At 40.8% G+C, this 15,998-nt stretch overlaps 1 protein-coding gene and 1 long non-coding RNA gene across 6 annotated transcripts in view; both read left to right on the top strand.

The window, feature by feature from the left end:
* RMDN3 (regulator of microtubule dynamics 3) overlaps positions 1 to 9,630 on the top strand; it is a 31,019-nt gene extending 21,389 nt beyond the window's left edge. For all 5 annotated transcript variants that reach the window (XM_053382505.1, XM_053382521.1, XM_053382532.1 and 2 more), the window contains 4 exons: positions 514 to 612; positions 1,541 to 1,594; positions 4,218 to 4,298; positions 6,904 to 9,630. In XM_053382505.1, coding sequence (XP_053238480.1) covers positions 514 to 612; positions 1,541 to 1,594; positions 4,218 to 4,298; positions 6,904 to 6,957 — 288 coding nt within the window. In that variant the 3' untranslated portion in view covers positions 6,958 to 9,630. The remainder of the gene's footprint in view (positions 1 to 513; positions 613 to 1,540; positions 1,595 to 4,217; positions 4,299 to 6,903) is intronic.
* Positions 9,631 to 11,478: 1,848 nt separating this feature from the next.
* LOC128410945 (uncharacterized) lies at positions 11,479 to 13,846 on the top strand. Its single transcript, XR_008329646.1, has 2 exons — positions 11,479 to 12,254; positions 12,310 to 13,846. It is a non-coding gene; the product is annotated as an uncharacterized LOC128410945 (long non-coding RNA).
* Positions 13,847 to 15,998: the final 2,152 nt, after the last annotated feature.

Genomic DNA, 15,998 nt, shown 5'->3' with positions numbered 1-15,998 from the left:
GAGATTTAGTAGTGTCGGATAACAAAACAGAATATCAACTAGAGTGTCATTACAAGCAAATGGTCATTTAAATATTGAATGGCAGTGGGGAGTAGCAACCTCTACTTCTCTAATATTTCATCTCAAAAACGAAGGAATACTGGTGGGAGGAGAGACTAGATTAATTGGTTCTTAATCCATGTAGCAATTCTTTTCTGTAGTTGCTGGTGAGGGAGTAGGTTCCCTCCCTATTACTGCACATTTTAAGTGACATTCAACATGATTGCAACACATGGAGGCCACCACCATCTTATTTTGATGGTAAATAATCATGTTAATACCTCTTGTCTGGTATACCCTGGTCTCTGTAGAGCACCTGCATTACATTATTCTTGGAAGGACGGGTGCATGCTATCCTGTTCCTCTGCCATACAAATGGAATCACTGGTGAGATAGGCATATGAACTAGGTGGTTATGTGTTGCCTGCCAAGTTATAGTAGGATGATTATGTTCCCTTCTTTGTTTTTATGCAGGTCTCTCATCTGGGATGGTTGGAAAGGAAAACTGCTGCTGCCTTGTATGAAGAACCCCCCACAGCCACTGTTCAGGATGCACTGCAGAATTTCTTAAAGGTACTAACAGTTGAGCAAAGCACTAAAATGGCTAATTATTAGTTGTGCACAAACCACCAACAGAAGCAGCTAAAGTTCAGCATTTCCAAGCATATTTGAACAACAGCAAAAGAAGCTACCAAGCTTCTTAAACATTAGAATGGGCCTTTTTGGTGGCAGCTCCCTATTTATTCCATCACTATCTACTTTTAGGTGCCAGGCAAAAACATTTCTCTTAGCCAGGTTTTTACCCCTTAATTTGGAGGGGTTTAGATATTTGTGGCCTCTTTCAGTGAGTGGAATATGTTAGGACCTACCTTTTAGATGTATGGATCTATTTTGGTTTTATAATGGTTTTAATCTTTGTACTATTTTGTTAACCTTTTGTAAAAGAAAAGTGACTAATAAGTGCAATAAATAATAAACTTTTACACACATAAACACACATCTTTTCCCCGCTTCCATCCAGTCAAATGTGAGACAATTATCACAGTTCAAGGACACATTTCAGCCAGGCTGAAGAATATAATTCAGGACCACTGAGAGTCAGATAGGTCTGAAAGGCTGCATGCAGACCCCGGGCCTGAAGTTCCTCACCCTCCCATTAAAGGCTAAAATAAATACTATGGGATAAGCTTCCAAGATTTTTGTGGTCTTTTTGATGCAACAGACTAATACGACTGCTCCTTTAGGTGTTTCGTTAGGTGTACAGGTCATGTATTTTGATGGGCAAGGGTAACTGACTCACATGGGCTACATGCAGAAGTATCTGAAAACCCTGCTTCTTAAAATGATGTGAGCGTAGCAGAAGTTGCTCTCTAATAGGCCCCCTCCCCTTTTCATGACAGAAACATGACAGTTTCTGTCAGATGAACAGTGTAGAACCTGCATAGCCTGAGCTAAAGTCTAATCTCTCTGAATCATCTTTAATTCTTCATATTCGTTGTAGGCCGAAGACCTGAGTGCTGGTTTTTCAAAAGTGGGAAGAATATACATTGCCAAGGTAAGTGTATGTTTGCTTGGGCCACAAAAGTTGTGTGTTTACGTACATTAGAAGTTCAGAATTGACTGCTTGGTTTGAACGCATGAGACTGCCTAATGCAGAGTCAGACCATTATTTATTTAGAAAAACTATGCTACACCCTTCCAGTGGTCTGCGTCACTCAAGATGATCATTAGGCTTTCTAGCCCCTAGTATCTATGGTTCCAACTGGGTGGTGGCTGTTGCTGTTGGGTTTTTGTATCTATATTGTAGATTGTGTTGTGATTTACGTGGAAATTGTTCGGTTTGGTTCCACAAAGGATTTGAAATATGTTCTTGTTTGCACAAACTGAATGATTTTTTTCTGGAGCTGCATTGTCCTGTTTCTGTGACCTCCAGTTGGAGCCCATGAAAGTTTTAATGCCAAATGGCTTTTGCTACAATAGACAGCGGAGAAGCCAAGCAAGAGTGTAGAGGGATTTGCTCCCTGTAAAATCACTCTGTTCCCCAAGTCCCAAACAACCTCATTTTATGTTGAGTAGTGTACAAGTTTTAAAGATTCTGTTCCTGGCTTGGAATATATTTGAATTTGAAGTTGCCACAAGTTTTACTTGCTTTGACAGTCTTCTGTAAAAACTGGAAGGTGGTAATAAACTTAAAAAAGAAGTCAACAAAATGCAGAAATCTTTGTGCAGGTTACTTTTTTACTTGTTTTACTACACTGTGGGCCGTTGTGTATCTCATACATGACTAGGATGTCAAATGAATATAATCTTTAGTTATAAGTACAGGACTATGAGAATCCCCCCCCCCATGGAATGTTTTCCATATATATGTCTAAGAAGCCTAGATCTAAGTTCATTTTAATTATGATTTCTTCATCATTCTTCCATTTCAAGAAAAGTTTGCTTTTAATAAAATAGGAAAGTTACTATTCTAAATATCAGTGTTGCATATGATACAGCTGAAATGTGAATTGGGATTCTGGTGCAATTAAACCACACCATGATGATACACATGGCCACTCTTTAGCTAAAAACATTCTTGTTTAGACAAGCCTACTCACAGATGCTTAGAAAGTTGAGGTAATTTTAATCTGTTCTAGTATTTTAACTTTCATATGTATGGTTGTGAATTTTTCTCAGTTTTACTGTTTTATCTTTTGTAAGCTGCTTTGGATTTTTTTTTTTTACAATCAAGTGGTATAAATTTTTTATTAAATAAATAAATAATATTTTAAACACTTTTTAGTAGTTGTGTTTAGACTATCCTATACCTCTTAGCAAAATAACTTATCTGAGTCACTTAAATCACTCACCCTAATGTTCCATTTTAACTAAGACTGCAATCCTGCATACACTCAAACTTGGCCCTTCAGCTGTTTTGGGACTACAATTCCCATCATCCCTAGCTAACAGGACCAGTGGTCAGGGATGATGGAAATTGTCGTCCCAAAACAGCTGGAGGGCCAAGTTTGGCCATGTCATGGTGGGATTAACACGAGTAAATATGCATAGGACTTTTATATATATCTAGCTAGCCGAAGAATTGATGCTTTTGAATTATGGTGCTGGAGGAGACTCTTGAGAGTCCCATGGACTGCAAGAAGATCAAACGTATCCATTCTTAAGGAGATCAGCCCTGAGTGCTCACTGGAAGGACAGATCGTGAAGCTGAGGCTCCAATACTTTGGCCACCTCATGAGAAGAGAAGACTCCCTGGAAAAGACCCTGATGCTGGGAAAGATGGAGGGCACAAGGAGAAGGGGACGACAGAGGACGAGATGGTTGGACAGTGTTCTCGAAGCTACAAACATGAGTCTGACCAAACTGCGGGAGGCAGTGGAAGATAGGAGTGCCTGGCATGCTCTGGTCCATGGGGTCACGAAGAGTCGGACACAACTAAACGACTAAACAACAACAACAACAGCTAGTGTTTGAAGACAGGAGTGCCTGGTGTGCTCTGGTCCATGGGGTCACGAAGAGTCGGCCACGACTAAATGACTAAATTCTTATATTCCAAGAAAATGATCTGTTGTACAAAATTTTGTTGGCATCCGTCTGTCTCGGGAGACAATGGAAGAGTGTGCCTTTTGGAGGCAAATCAGGGTATTTTGATTCCACTGGTGATTCTGTGAAAGCAAAGGGTAAAGTATGTCCCAAGATGGTTAGACAAATTCTGCTAAATGGGTCTGTGAGGAGGGTGTCAGCCCCATGCCCACCCCCTAGGGGTGTGGCAGCCTCAGCACTATGCAGTCAATAGTGCTGAATGTAACGTCACATTCACTCTTGCGTCACCGGCTCACAACATCCTCTTGGATGTGCATGTGAAGAACACCTTACCTGTGGTGGTCGCTATTGCCCCGTCTCTTGAACATAGTTCTGAAGTGAGTAGTACAGCTTAATGGGTTTGTACCTGGACTGTTGATGTCACCCATTCTGATGCCTCTCTCTTAGAGTTCAATCTACTCTGTATTTTGGAAAGTGTTTTCTCCAGGCATCTCCTCTCTATGGGTTCTCTATGTTCTCTATGGGTTTCAGTGTTTGAAAAGATAAAATTATATTTTTTATTAATGGAATACACATCCTCATAAAATGTTCTATCTTGTCTTAATTTTGCTTTCCCTCCCCACTCTCTCTTGCAGTGCTACAAGGAACTAGGAGATAACTCGGCAGCTGCTCACTGGCTGAGTTTGGCTTCAGAGTTGCCAGTCATCACAAAAGAGGTAGTGTTTGAGGGTCATTCATGTGTGAAGATGATGATTTCACAGATCCAAATAATATGCCATCTCATATTTAGTTGTATCTGTCTTCAGAGATAGACAGCCTATTAAATCTACACTTTAGTTTTCATTTTATCCTTCTTCCTTTTTGAGCAGTTTTCTAAACCTATTCTGAGTAATTTTTAAAATAAAAATATGCTAACTTTAATGTCATTTTAAATAGGTAGTATGTGAACCTAAATATTCAAACGGCTGAATCCTACTGATCTGATTCATATGTCATGCTAAGCCAAACCGTGACTTAGGGAGGTTCTGGCAGAAAAGATCACCACCATTTGCTGCTCTCTAGCCATTGTGCTTTGCCAAGTTAAGCCATGGTTTATATTGCATAATCTCTGGCTTGCAGTCTAGCTTTTCTGGTTTGCAGCTCATGGTTAGTATGGAGAGCACTAAACCACAACCCAGATTTGGACAGCACACAAAGCCAAACCGTGGCTGAATTCAGTGCAGCACAGCAGCAAAATGACCTTAGAGGAGCAAAGTGGCTGTCTGGTGCATCTTGTTAGGCCATGCAAATCTTGCAAGTAAGTGGTAAGTGGTGATAAGTATGTTATGGTGGGGCTGTTTTTTATAAATGTTGGCTGGAATGTTCACATTTAATAATAATAATAATAATAATAATAATAATAATAATAATAATAATAAAAAATTATTTATACCCCACCCTCCCCGGCCAGAGCCGGACTCAGGGCAGCTAACATCAATAGAAATTATATGAATTTTCTATTCTGTAATGTTGCTTGGATATATTTTAGGTAACAGGCTGTTAATATAATATTAATATTGCAGTTAAAAAAGATGAAACTGGCTGCATTGAACTTGCTATGTTGAACTAGAGGTGAGATCTTCATGGACCCTGTCAGATGTTTTAAGCTGGAATATTCATTCTAGGCTATAATGCCTACAGTTGTTTTGAGGATCTTCTTTCTTTTAAAAGTTTTCACCTGAAAGGGGTTTTATCTTTTGTTGCACAGCTCTTTAACTGACGTTTCGGACTATGGATATACTGAATTTTGCTCACTATTTTATATTATGCAAAACTGGTGTTACTGCCACCTCCAGAACAACATCTAGTATTGCAAAAGCAAATCTTCTACTGCAGGCTGCCAAGCTTAGGGAAACCAGATGTCAAACTTAAGAATTCCAGTCACTGAACAGGAAATTTCAGAGATCAAGAAAAGGTTAGATCCATCAATTCAGGCAGCAAAAACCTGTCAGACTTGGCTAGGGGAAGACTTTTGCTAACCAGGCATTTTAGGAAAACAAGTTGCGCGCTGTAGGGGGAGTGTGCATCTATATAAATCAGAATTGAGTGTCAAAAGTGGAGAATGAACATCTAATGGCCATAAAGACCAGGCTGGCCACAAGGCTGGCATCCCCCAGTGGTGTCAGCAGGGGCACAGTCACCATTTCGGAATCAGGGCAAGCATCAGCCAGTGATATTACAGCATGGTTAGTGTCCTAAGAGATACTGAGTTTTGTTGAATGGGAGTCTGGGGTGAGAGGCCAGATGCTTGTGATCTTGTCCAGTATTTCTTTCCCCAGAGTGAGAAACAGGACTGGAAGTGGATGGCTCTGGATGAGAGCCTAGGACTAGGATGGGTAGCTGCTTCTGCTGATTATGCTTGACTTAACGCAAAGAGATTAGGTTGTGATATGCCCTAGATAGATCTGATAGGCTGGGTATTTACTTTCATCGGAAAGGACTGTGCTGCTCTACCTGTGGCTGTTTTACTACTGGATATCTTTGACTTGGCGAGGTACAGGATTGTACCAGGGATTGTGTTTTTAGCTCCTCCTCCTTGCTGTCCACTTCTGGTAATTGTATAATACAGTGGTACCTCGGGTTACATACACTTCAGGTTACATACGCTTCAGGTTACAGACTCCGCTAACCCAGAAATAGTACCTCGGGTTAAGAACTTTGCTTCAGGATGAGAACAGAAATCATGCAGCGGCGGCGCGGCGGCAGCAGGAGGCCCCATTAGCTAAAGTGGTGCTTCAGGTTAAGAACAGTTTCAGGTCAAGAATGGACCTCCAGAGCGAATTAAGTTCTTAACCCGAGGTACCACTGTATAGGCTTTGTGTTTGAAGGGGAGCAGGGAGATAGAATGTTTGAGGTTCCCCAGCTGGATTCAAACTGTGCCTGCAAATGGACAACTTCAGGGGGTATTGCTATCAGCACTGATCAGCTGACCATCATTGAGCCTGGCTTTCCAAGGAAACATTGGGAGAAGACTTTTCAGCAGTTCATATGCAATTGTGTCTTTAGTAGGTAGACATAGTTTGGTGAAAACAGCCTGACAGGTTAAATTAGAGCCCCTGCTAGGCCAAATTAGGGCCACAAGCGAAAGGTTTCCACCGCTGTTTTGAAGTATAAACAGTATGGAAAAGGAAGAAGAGTCAGTCAGGGTTGTTTGTTTCATTTTCTCCCTGGGAGGTTGGGAGAAGAATAGCATGTTGATCATCCTGATTGTATAATTTTGCAGATGGGATTAGTTCAAACCAGCTAGCCACAAATTTACTTTGTTCCTTTTCATTCCTCCAGGACGCTGAAAGCAGTAGAGAGATGGAAGAGATTGAAGCAAATTCAGAAGGCTAAGCAAGTTGAAAGATCTGTCTGCATAATAGTTGTGCAAATGCAGTGAAAGTTCCAGTCTGAAAGGTTTCACAGTCATTATTATCCTCGCTGGGCTTCATGAACATGCCGCAGAATGAAAATGAAAAATCAAACTGTAGTTTCAGCAGTCCTTTTTCAAAGAATTAGGCTGGCATGATAGTCAAAGAAAAGTGATTCAGCTCATATCCCTTGATTGCTAAATCAGTATGCTCAAGTGTCCTCAAAACAGAAGTTACCAAGTTGGTTATTTTTTCATGCTTGTGTTTTGCATATTCACCAGCCAAACATTTCCAAGACACATTAATTGCACACTTCCTTAATTGTGATGTGATCAACATGGCACTTTGTGTGTTAATCCTGTTTTCGTAATGCATTAGAAATTAATCAGTAAAAAGAAGGCCTATATTAGATGTGATGGCAGAATTAGGCACAAGATCTCCCATGGTTTTTAGATTAAAGGAGACCTGGGGAGGGTTTTTAAAAGGTTTCTCATTTAAAAACAGTTTCCCATTTAGAATCTCCCCAGCTATATGTTAGGTATATACCCAATACCTTTATGTTTTCCAGTTTATTTGCCATAAGACAAATAGCTTGAACTGGGTGGGTGGGTGGAGTAAATTTGGGAATAAGGTTTATGGGAAAGCTTTAATTGTCCCCTTTTCTAATACCCCACACTTGTAGTGATCAGCAGGGCAAGGTGGCATTGCTTACCTGGCTTCCCAGCATAGAGGTTGCTGCTGGTAAATAGGAAGGGGAGGAGCAAGGCAACGGGGAGGTTGGTGCTGCGCAGGTACAATAGCAGGACCAATCCAATATTCCCAATGCTGCATCTGCATCAATCCATGTCACTTGGTCCCTTTCCTTCTCTGCTACTGGCAGTGACTTCACATTAGGAAGCCAGGTAAGCAATACTGCTCTACTGGCCCACAGCCTCAGCCTAAACCCAATTACTGCTTTGATCTAAATGGAAAAAGGCAACAGATCTTGTTTTCTGGATTCCCCTGTGTTGCATCTAGTTTGAACTGGGTGTATAAGGTAGAATTATAGATCACGGCTTCCTCTGGCAAAGTGATTAATGCTTAATCTGTGGACACATGACACTCTGTTCACTGCACATGATAAATATTGTTGACGTGGCCATTTTTACTCAAGGCAGCGTAGTACTGTCACTTTCCATTGCCTCCATTGTTAATATCCAGGTGGGGATTGATAGGAGAACATTGGGTGCCAATACAATATTCCACGAGCTAGACTTCTGTTTGAGCCCTTACAAATAACTCTGAAAATATTTATTGTGTCCAACACATGCACCTTATAAGCTATATGCATATTCAACTAGCTGCTTGTGGACTTTGTGTTCCTTTTGGAGTACTCCACTTCTTCTGCACAGTACGCTATAACTGGCACTGCCATTCATTAAAGCCACGAGGAGCACCCAGCAGAAAAACTTAGAAAAACCTTAATGTTGGGGGACCAAATAATTTGCCTTCAGTTTCTGGAGGTGTTTGAAAGAACTAACATCACTGCTGCAAAGGGCAATTAAAATCTGTTTTAAGTTTAAGGAATGAAAACAAAAGAGTTTTCTTCATCTGCTGGCCTTTAACAGTATATTCCAAGATATATTTTTAAAATTATCTTTCATTCCTTCTCTTCAGCCATGAGCATTACCTGCCTACTGTAGAATACAGTATAGGGGGAAATTCTTGGTTCTGAAAGAGAACCAAGCTCTATTTTCCAGAGCTGTCACTGAGTTGTACAGAATATGCAATGCCTAAGAGGTGGAATTAAATTACCAGTTAGTTTCAGCCTGTTGTAAACCAAACAATCTTACTACTTCCAGAGCGCAGAATAATTCTGTTTTCTGTGTGTTGTAATTTTTGCCAGGAATTCAAGTGGGATTTCTCAGTCCCCTTGAAACCTAATTTACAGCTCACTTTAGCTGGATAATTAATGATTTTTATGGAATACACGCTGCTGTGTTTAACATTTCTAGAAAACACAATTAGAATATTTTATATAAAAATCATCTAATCTAGTCACCCAAATATGTATATAACATTACACTAGAATTTCTTTTTAACATTACAACAAATCAAGTTGGAAGACAAGAAATATTTCTGTCCAAAGATTTTCCTTGTGCGCATTTTCCTGTTTCTTAATTCATATTTATATCTAAAAACATTAGATAGGCTTCACCCTAGTCCTATAAACGTTCAGAGAAGCAAGTACTTTTATAGCCCTATTTTTACTGTGCTCACAAGGAAATGCAACTCGGTTAAGATTGCAAAATCAGAAATGTGGGTTGTATTCAAGTTAAGTTGTACTCAGAGTAGACCCACTGAAATAAATTAACCTACATTAGTCATGTGCATTAACTTCAGTGGCTGAACTCTGAGTAAGAGAAGTATTGCATACTTCCCTTTGAGTAGGTGGCAGTGTTATGTATTCTTGTGACCATGTGGTTTGGATGAGAACATACTGCCAACTACTAAATCACTAGGGTAGTTCCTTGCATGTTCAAACTGACTGGCCATAAAATGTTCAGTGAAGGGTTCCTCAAGTTAATTCAACATAGTGAAAGTTTCCCGATATTTAAAGGTTTGTATAAATGCCTGAAATAATACTTGTTTTAAATACATTAAGTCCTTGGATCAATCCTTGTTGCCCTTGCTAATTTACTGTAATAACATTACCTCGCAATCAGCTTAGTTCATGCCCCTTGCGAATTTAGATTTTACACAATCTAAACAATGTCCTAGTCTAATACTTACTCCATACTTCATTCAAGTGAAGTACAAATTGTATCTTCAGCTTAGATCTGTGGGCCATTTCCATCAAACGGTCAGTTCTTTTTCACTTGTAGTGTGATCTGATGGGTGTGAGGGCAGAGTTAAAACCTGAGTTGGCTGTGTGCACCTCTTCCTTGCAAGGGATGGCTGATGGAAACGTTAAATTAAAATAAATCAGTTCAGCAGGATTCCATTCAAATCCCTTCATGATTCAGGGAGCGCTTTGCATTGGAAGCTCCTGCTAAAACAAAGGAAAAAACACCAGTCAAATTTGGTCCACAGCACTGATATGGGATCTGGCTGGTGGAGTCAGAAAGATTCCCCATCCCGTTCTAAAACCGCTAATCAAAATGTGCATCTGGATATTGGACATTTTGTTAAGTGAAAATTGGAGTGACTAACAATAACAACCTTTTATTATTTATACCCCACCCATCTGGCCTTGAGGCTCTCACAAGTATTACTTGAAAAGGACCAGTCCATATATTTGCATTCAGAAGTACTTACATTTTTCTGAAGTTAAAAATTCGTTCGATTTCTGTGCCTGACCAAATTATTTATTATTCCAGTGAAAGAACTAATTGAAATGCTTGGGAGAGCCGTAAGAATTATTAGACAGTGACCAAAGTATTTTCTGTGAGTGCTGCTTTTAAAAACTATTCTCTGAAAGCATTTACAGAAGATGGAGAACTGTAACTAAGGCTGCGATTCTGTACTTGCTTACCTGGGAGTAAGCCCCACTGAACTGACATACTTCTGAGTAGATGTGATAGGATTGCACTATTAAGTACACTTTTCTGTTGTTGTCGTCGTCCCCCTCCCCACAATTTTGACATTCCACATGCTTATTTATGAGACCTTTGGTGATTCAGTGTTTGCTTTCACTATCCATTTCCTAATGTGTTTAAAGCTTTAAATTTCCACGTGTGATATTCTGATACTACAGAGAAATGATGTCAATTGCAAGCACATTTATTTTTATGTGAGATGGATGAATTAAGTAACTGATCTGATTGTGCTTCTGCAAGTAAGCCTGACGAACCTGACTAAAATGCCAATGAAGTAAACGAAGAAAGGGATCCTTCAGTAACCTCACATGATATCAACCTTCAATTCAAGTACAGACATAGTCATGTTGTGGTGCCCTATGTAAAATTGCACTGTGTGATCATTTTAGGGCCCACAAAGCAGTGAGTATCTTAATGCACTTGACCAAAGCAAGGTCTTTAGTATGATTGCAATAGCACAAGAATGGTCCTTTAACTGCATTCCATATCTGACTAACATCTCTCTCTTCCCCCCCCCCCCATGAATGAATAATTGCCACATGGGAGCACTGCGTGGGATTTTGCAGGCTGGGAGGGAAAAGCTTTGATAGGCTGGACAAGATCCTCTGGCTGTGTATGTGTGCCTTGCCCTTCGTCTAAGGAGCTGGAGAGAGAACTCTGCCTCTGCCTGCCTGCCTGCCTCTTTTTGTTCCTTTTCAGGAGATTGCTGTTATCACTAACACCATAGAATCATGTGTTGAAAACAGAATAGTTTTCTGAAATTGGTTTAAGTAATCAAGGCAATATCATTTTGAGCGTGGTAGATGGTATAACTTGAGATCAGTATTTTGGAGAAGAGTAATCTCTGAGGAAGGATGGTTTGGGGAAAGTGGTTCTTTTCATTTAGAAGGAGGTGCACTTTTAGCAGCCTTAGATGGAAATGTGTGTGGTGGTGGTTTTTTTAAGTTGCATATGTTTTGTTGACTAAGCTGTGAATATAAAGGTGAAAATCGTTTATGACTGCACTGCAGCCCTCCCAGAGGGTCACTAAGTACTTAAAAGTCTGATGGACAAGAGGAAGTTCAAAAAGGCAGTTTGCATTACTGAAAAAACTTATTTCCAATATCTATTTACAGGGAACAAAAGACAATTATTTTCATGCAGCTGTATATTTGTTTTTAAAAATCAAGCTAATACAAGAGTTAATTGTAAAACTGGGTGGTTTTAACTTCAAATTTATTTGAAATAAAAGTGACAACACTGCCTAATGATGAGTATGTAACAGTTCTGAAATAAAACTATCTGCATTCTTTTTATATGACTGTGGCTTGTATCCAGAGTTCTGTGAGCAAAACTCTTCTCGTAGGACTTCTCCCAGGAGGAAGTGCAGGGAGGTGACGTTTACTGATTCATATTTCCCCCTGCAGTGCTCTGAAAAGCTGCTCCAGCAGGGCTGGAGAGCCTCTTCCAGGAATAACTTGGCTGAAGGGATAAAAATTGAAACCCAAATCTGATTCCAGACTTCTCAAGAAGTGTATTGTGACATAGACTGTGTAATTAACAAACATTGTATTAGTGACTCTAGTCAATAACTGGTTTCTTAAAATTACAGGAATTACTTTAATAAAGGAAAAGGCCACACAAAGTTAAGACTTGCAGTGCACTGGTGATGCCTTCAACTCCTTTTTAGCCCAGCTGTGCCATTACCTGCCCCACTCCTGATGTCATACGTTGTTGTCGTTTAGTCGTGTCCGGCTCTTCGTGACCCCGTGGACCAGATCATACGTTTGTGTAGGGCAAATAGACATGGCTTAGCCAAATGGGGAGGTCTGATGGACTTTATTAGGAGCTCACAATTTCCTTCTGTAAACAATCATAAGAACATGAGAAGAGCCTGCTGGATTAGGCCAATGGCCCATCTAGTCCAGCAGGGATTTGAACTCTAACCACTACACCACACTGCTGCTTGGATGCCTGTGGGAAGCCCACAATCAGGACATAAGTGCAACAGCACTGCTTGCCTGTGATTTCCAGCAACTGGTACAGTATTCAGACTCTTACTGCCTGACAGTACAGATGGGACATCACCATTCTGGCTAGCAGCTGATGATAACCTCCTCCTCCTCTTTGAAGCTATCCAAGTTGGTGATCATCACTGTGGAAGTGAGGTCCATGGCATGAATAAGTACTTTCCTCTGTCCTGAATCTTCCAACATGCAGCTTTATTAGATATCCGTGAGTTCTAGTGTTGTTAAAAAAAAATTTCTCTATCCACTTTCTACATGCCGTGCATAATTTTATAAATTTCTATCATGTGACTTGCCTTTTCTCAAGTTCTGAATGCTGCAACCTTTCCTATTAGGGGAGTTGCTCCATCCCCTTCATCATTTTGGTTGAATTATCTTCCTATGGATTGATGGGGGGAAAAACAACAGATTCCCTGCTCCCATTTGCCTCTTGAGCCTGGGTCAAGCATGTGTGTTTGGCGGTCATAACTGCTATGATGGTTCTGGTGGCATCACCTTTGCCTAGATGTGCTGACTGCAGGATGGTTTTAAAAGATAGTAAAGAGTTCTATCATCTTCCACCCTGACTTCTGCAAGGCTAGTAACTTTCCCCCTCTCTCCAGCCCCTGCCGGATACCCCTATTTAGACGTTTACCAACAAATGTGGGTGCGGGTGGCGCTGTGGTCTAAACCACTGAGCCTCTTGGGCTTGCCAATCAGAAGGTCAGTGGTTCGAATCCCCATGATGGAGTGAGCGCCCGTTGCTCTGTGCCAGCTTCTGCCAACTTAGCTGTTCAAAAGCACACCAGTGCAATTGGTGGGAAGGTAAATGGCATTTCCATGCGCTCTGGCACTTGTCATGGTGTCCCGTTGCACCAGAAGCAGTTTAGTCATGCTGGCCAAATGACCCAGAAAGCTAGCTGTGGATGAACGCCAGCTTCCTTGGCCTGAAAGGGAGATGAGCGCCGCAACCCCATAGTTGCCTTTGACTGGACTTAACCATCATGGGGCCCTTTACCTTACTTTTTTACCTTTTACCAATAAAGTCAAGTTCTACTTGAATTTTTTTGGGGGTGGGGAAAAACAAATAATAAGCGTTCAGCTTTCAGAAAACAAGTGTTAGCTGATTAGGCATTTTAGCTATGCAGTGTTGAATGTTATCTGTAACATTGTTCTTGCCTGTTTATCCTTTGTTATTGTTTTTATTTAAACCACTCCATGAACCAAGAACTTGCACATTGACCACTTACAATGAACCATGTTACAGATATTACAGCAAATATATACTATTTTTATGGTGCCCATGTGACATGAGAAGACTTGGTCTATTTATTTGTATAATTTATTATTCCTATCATCCCTGCTTTCCTTTGGAGCACATCAGTGAGGCCGAGGGGGGTGGGTCTTGTCCCATGCACACTGCCAGACCTGCGCCCCAGGGTGGCCACTTTGGTGCTGTTCACACAGCAGTTTGGCTTCACCCCCGAAGGCACACTCCATTGTCTCTTGAGACAGATGGATGCCCACAAAAGATCCCTGTTTGTAAAACCCAATAAAAAGTTAACTTTTTTTTTTTTTAAGAATTGCCAGACAATATGTGATTTTGTATTTTGGAAGAACACATTTTAAATTTCTTTAGACCTCTGCACCACTATGTTCAAATCCTGTGCTACGTGAGGGAATGTTGAGATCTTCCCTTGAAAGGCTGTGATTGCCTGCCAGATTCCTTGGTTGCGTTATGACTTCTCGACTGTCACCCAATAATAATCTTTAAAAGGCTTTTGCTGACTAATGTGTTAAATCTGCACATTTCTTAGCTGTGAAAAGGGCACAGACATTCTCTCCAGTGGCTCCTAACTATTGCATGTATGGGGACAACACCCACCCATGGGAGATATCGTCTCCCCTACTGGCTGGAAAGACTTCAAAATTTAATCATATGTTTTGGCTTAGAGGATTGTTCCTAGATTGGCCCCAGAGAACAGCAGGCGCATATAGTGATATTCTGCGACATTTTGACCATTGTAGACTCTCACTTAGCTAGCTTTTTTCCTGCTACCCCTCAAAGGTGCCCAGTGTTTCTTTCTCCCCACCTCCAATCCTTTTTCTACCCACTAAGTTAGGACAGGAATGCTTGAGACTCACAAACATTTATGACAGGTGTTAACAGAGTTTTACAAGTATAATGGTATGAGAGCAGCAGCATCCAGCTAACTTTCATAGGTATTAACAGCACTTTTTAAACACTTCAAAGGAGAGGATTCATGAAAAATGTTTCTGACTACCACTGATGGTGACCTTACTGGTGCTGGAGAAATAATGTTGGATGGTGGCTTTCCTGACAGTAAGTGAACAGCCATGTGGCCTTGCCAAAGTGCTTGCTATTTGCGCTCAGCTGAAACTTCTACAGTACTTTGTGTAGGATATCTCTCTATTTCTTTAATCCCTTGCTGCAAGAAGACAAACAATTGTGACAGCATCTTTATTCGGAGGTAATAATAGTCACATTTTTTAAAATGTTAAATAACACTCAAGTAATGTTTAATACAAAATAATATTTTTAAAAGTGCTACTTATGGTCTTCACCCAAACATAGGAATAAGGAAACGCCTAATGGTAGATTCAAAAATAGGCTATATTATTTATGCATTTCAAAACCTTTCCTGAATATGTGGCTTACTAGACAAATATAAAGGCTGCTGGAAAGAAGAAACAGCTACGCAAGTTAACTCCTTGATTTTCAGCAAAAAGCAAACAAGTGCAGATTCCACTTGTGTTTAAAATAGGGATGGGGAACCTCTGGCTCTCTGGGTGATTTTGGACTCCCAACTCCTATTTATCCTTGACCACCCTAATAACAGACAACTATGCAATGCAATGTGCAGTTGGGTCATCATCATTGTACTAAGAAGAATTCAGTTCTCCTTGCTTCTTCCAAAGCATATGGCTGCTTCACAGGTTACTCTTTGCAAGACCTTCATGAGCTTATCTTCTATGTGGTAAAATGGGGGAGTGTGTTAGGCTGATGCTCTTCTTCATCAACCTCACATGCACCCAATGTGCTATTGCCTATGAACATGCCCCTCTTCAGGCAGAAAGCCAAGCAGGTTAAAACAGTCTGCATCTCCAACTCCTTCCTCTGGAGCAGCTCCAATGCTGGCAGTGGAACAACTCTACAGTAACTGGCTTTGAGGACTGAGTATTTTGTCCACCATAGCTGCAGCCACATGACCGGCTTTTGGGGGTGGGAAAACCTAGAAGCTGCCGGGGTGTGGACAATCTGTGGCCCTGGTCCAATTTCATGTGAGTGGCGAAGGGGAAGGAAATGGGAAGAAGGTGGGAGACAGACAGACAAGAGGCTCTCCATTATGAGGTCTGGCACACAGCAAGAATGCAATCCCCAATGGAGTCCAGGGGAAATGCTGTTAAGAGTAGAACTGGCAAACGAGGAAATTTAAGTG

Source organism: Podarcis raffonei, chromosome 1 (assembly GCF_027172205.1).
Source record: "Podarcis raffonei isolate rPodRaf1 chromosome 1, rPodRaf1.pri, whole genome shotgun sequence".
NCBI lineage: Eukaryota > Metazoa > Chordata > Lepidosauria > Squamata > Lacertidae > Podarcis > Podarcis raffonei.
The sequence above is the reverse complement of the archived record's forward strand: the minus strand, read 5'-3'. Positions and strand labels throughout refer to the sequence as shown.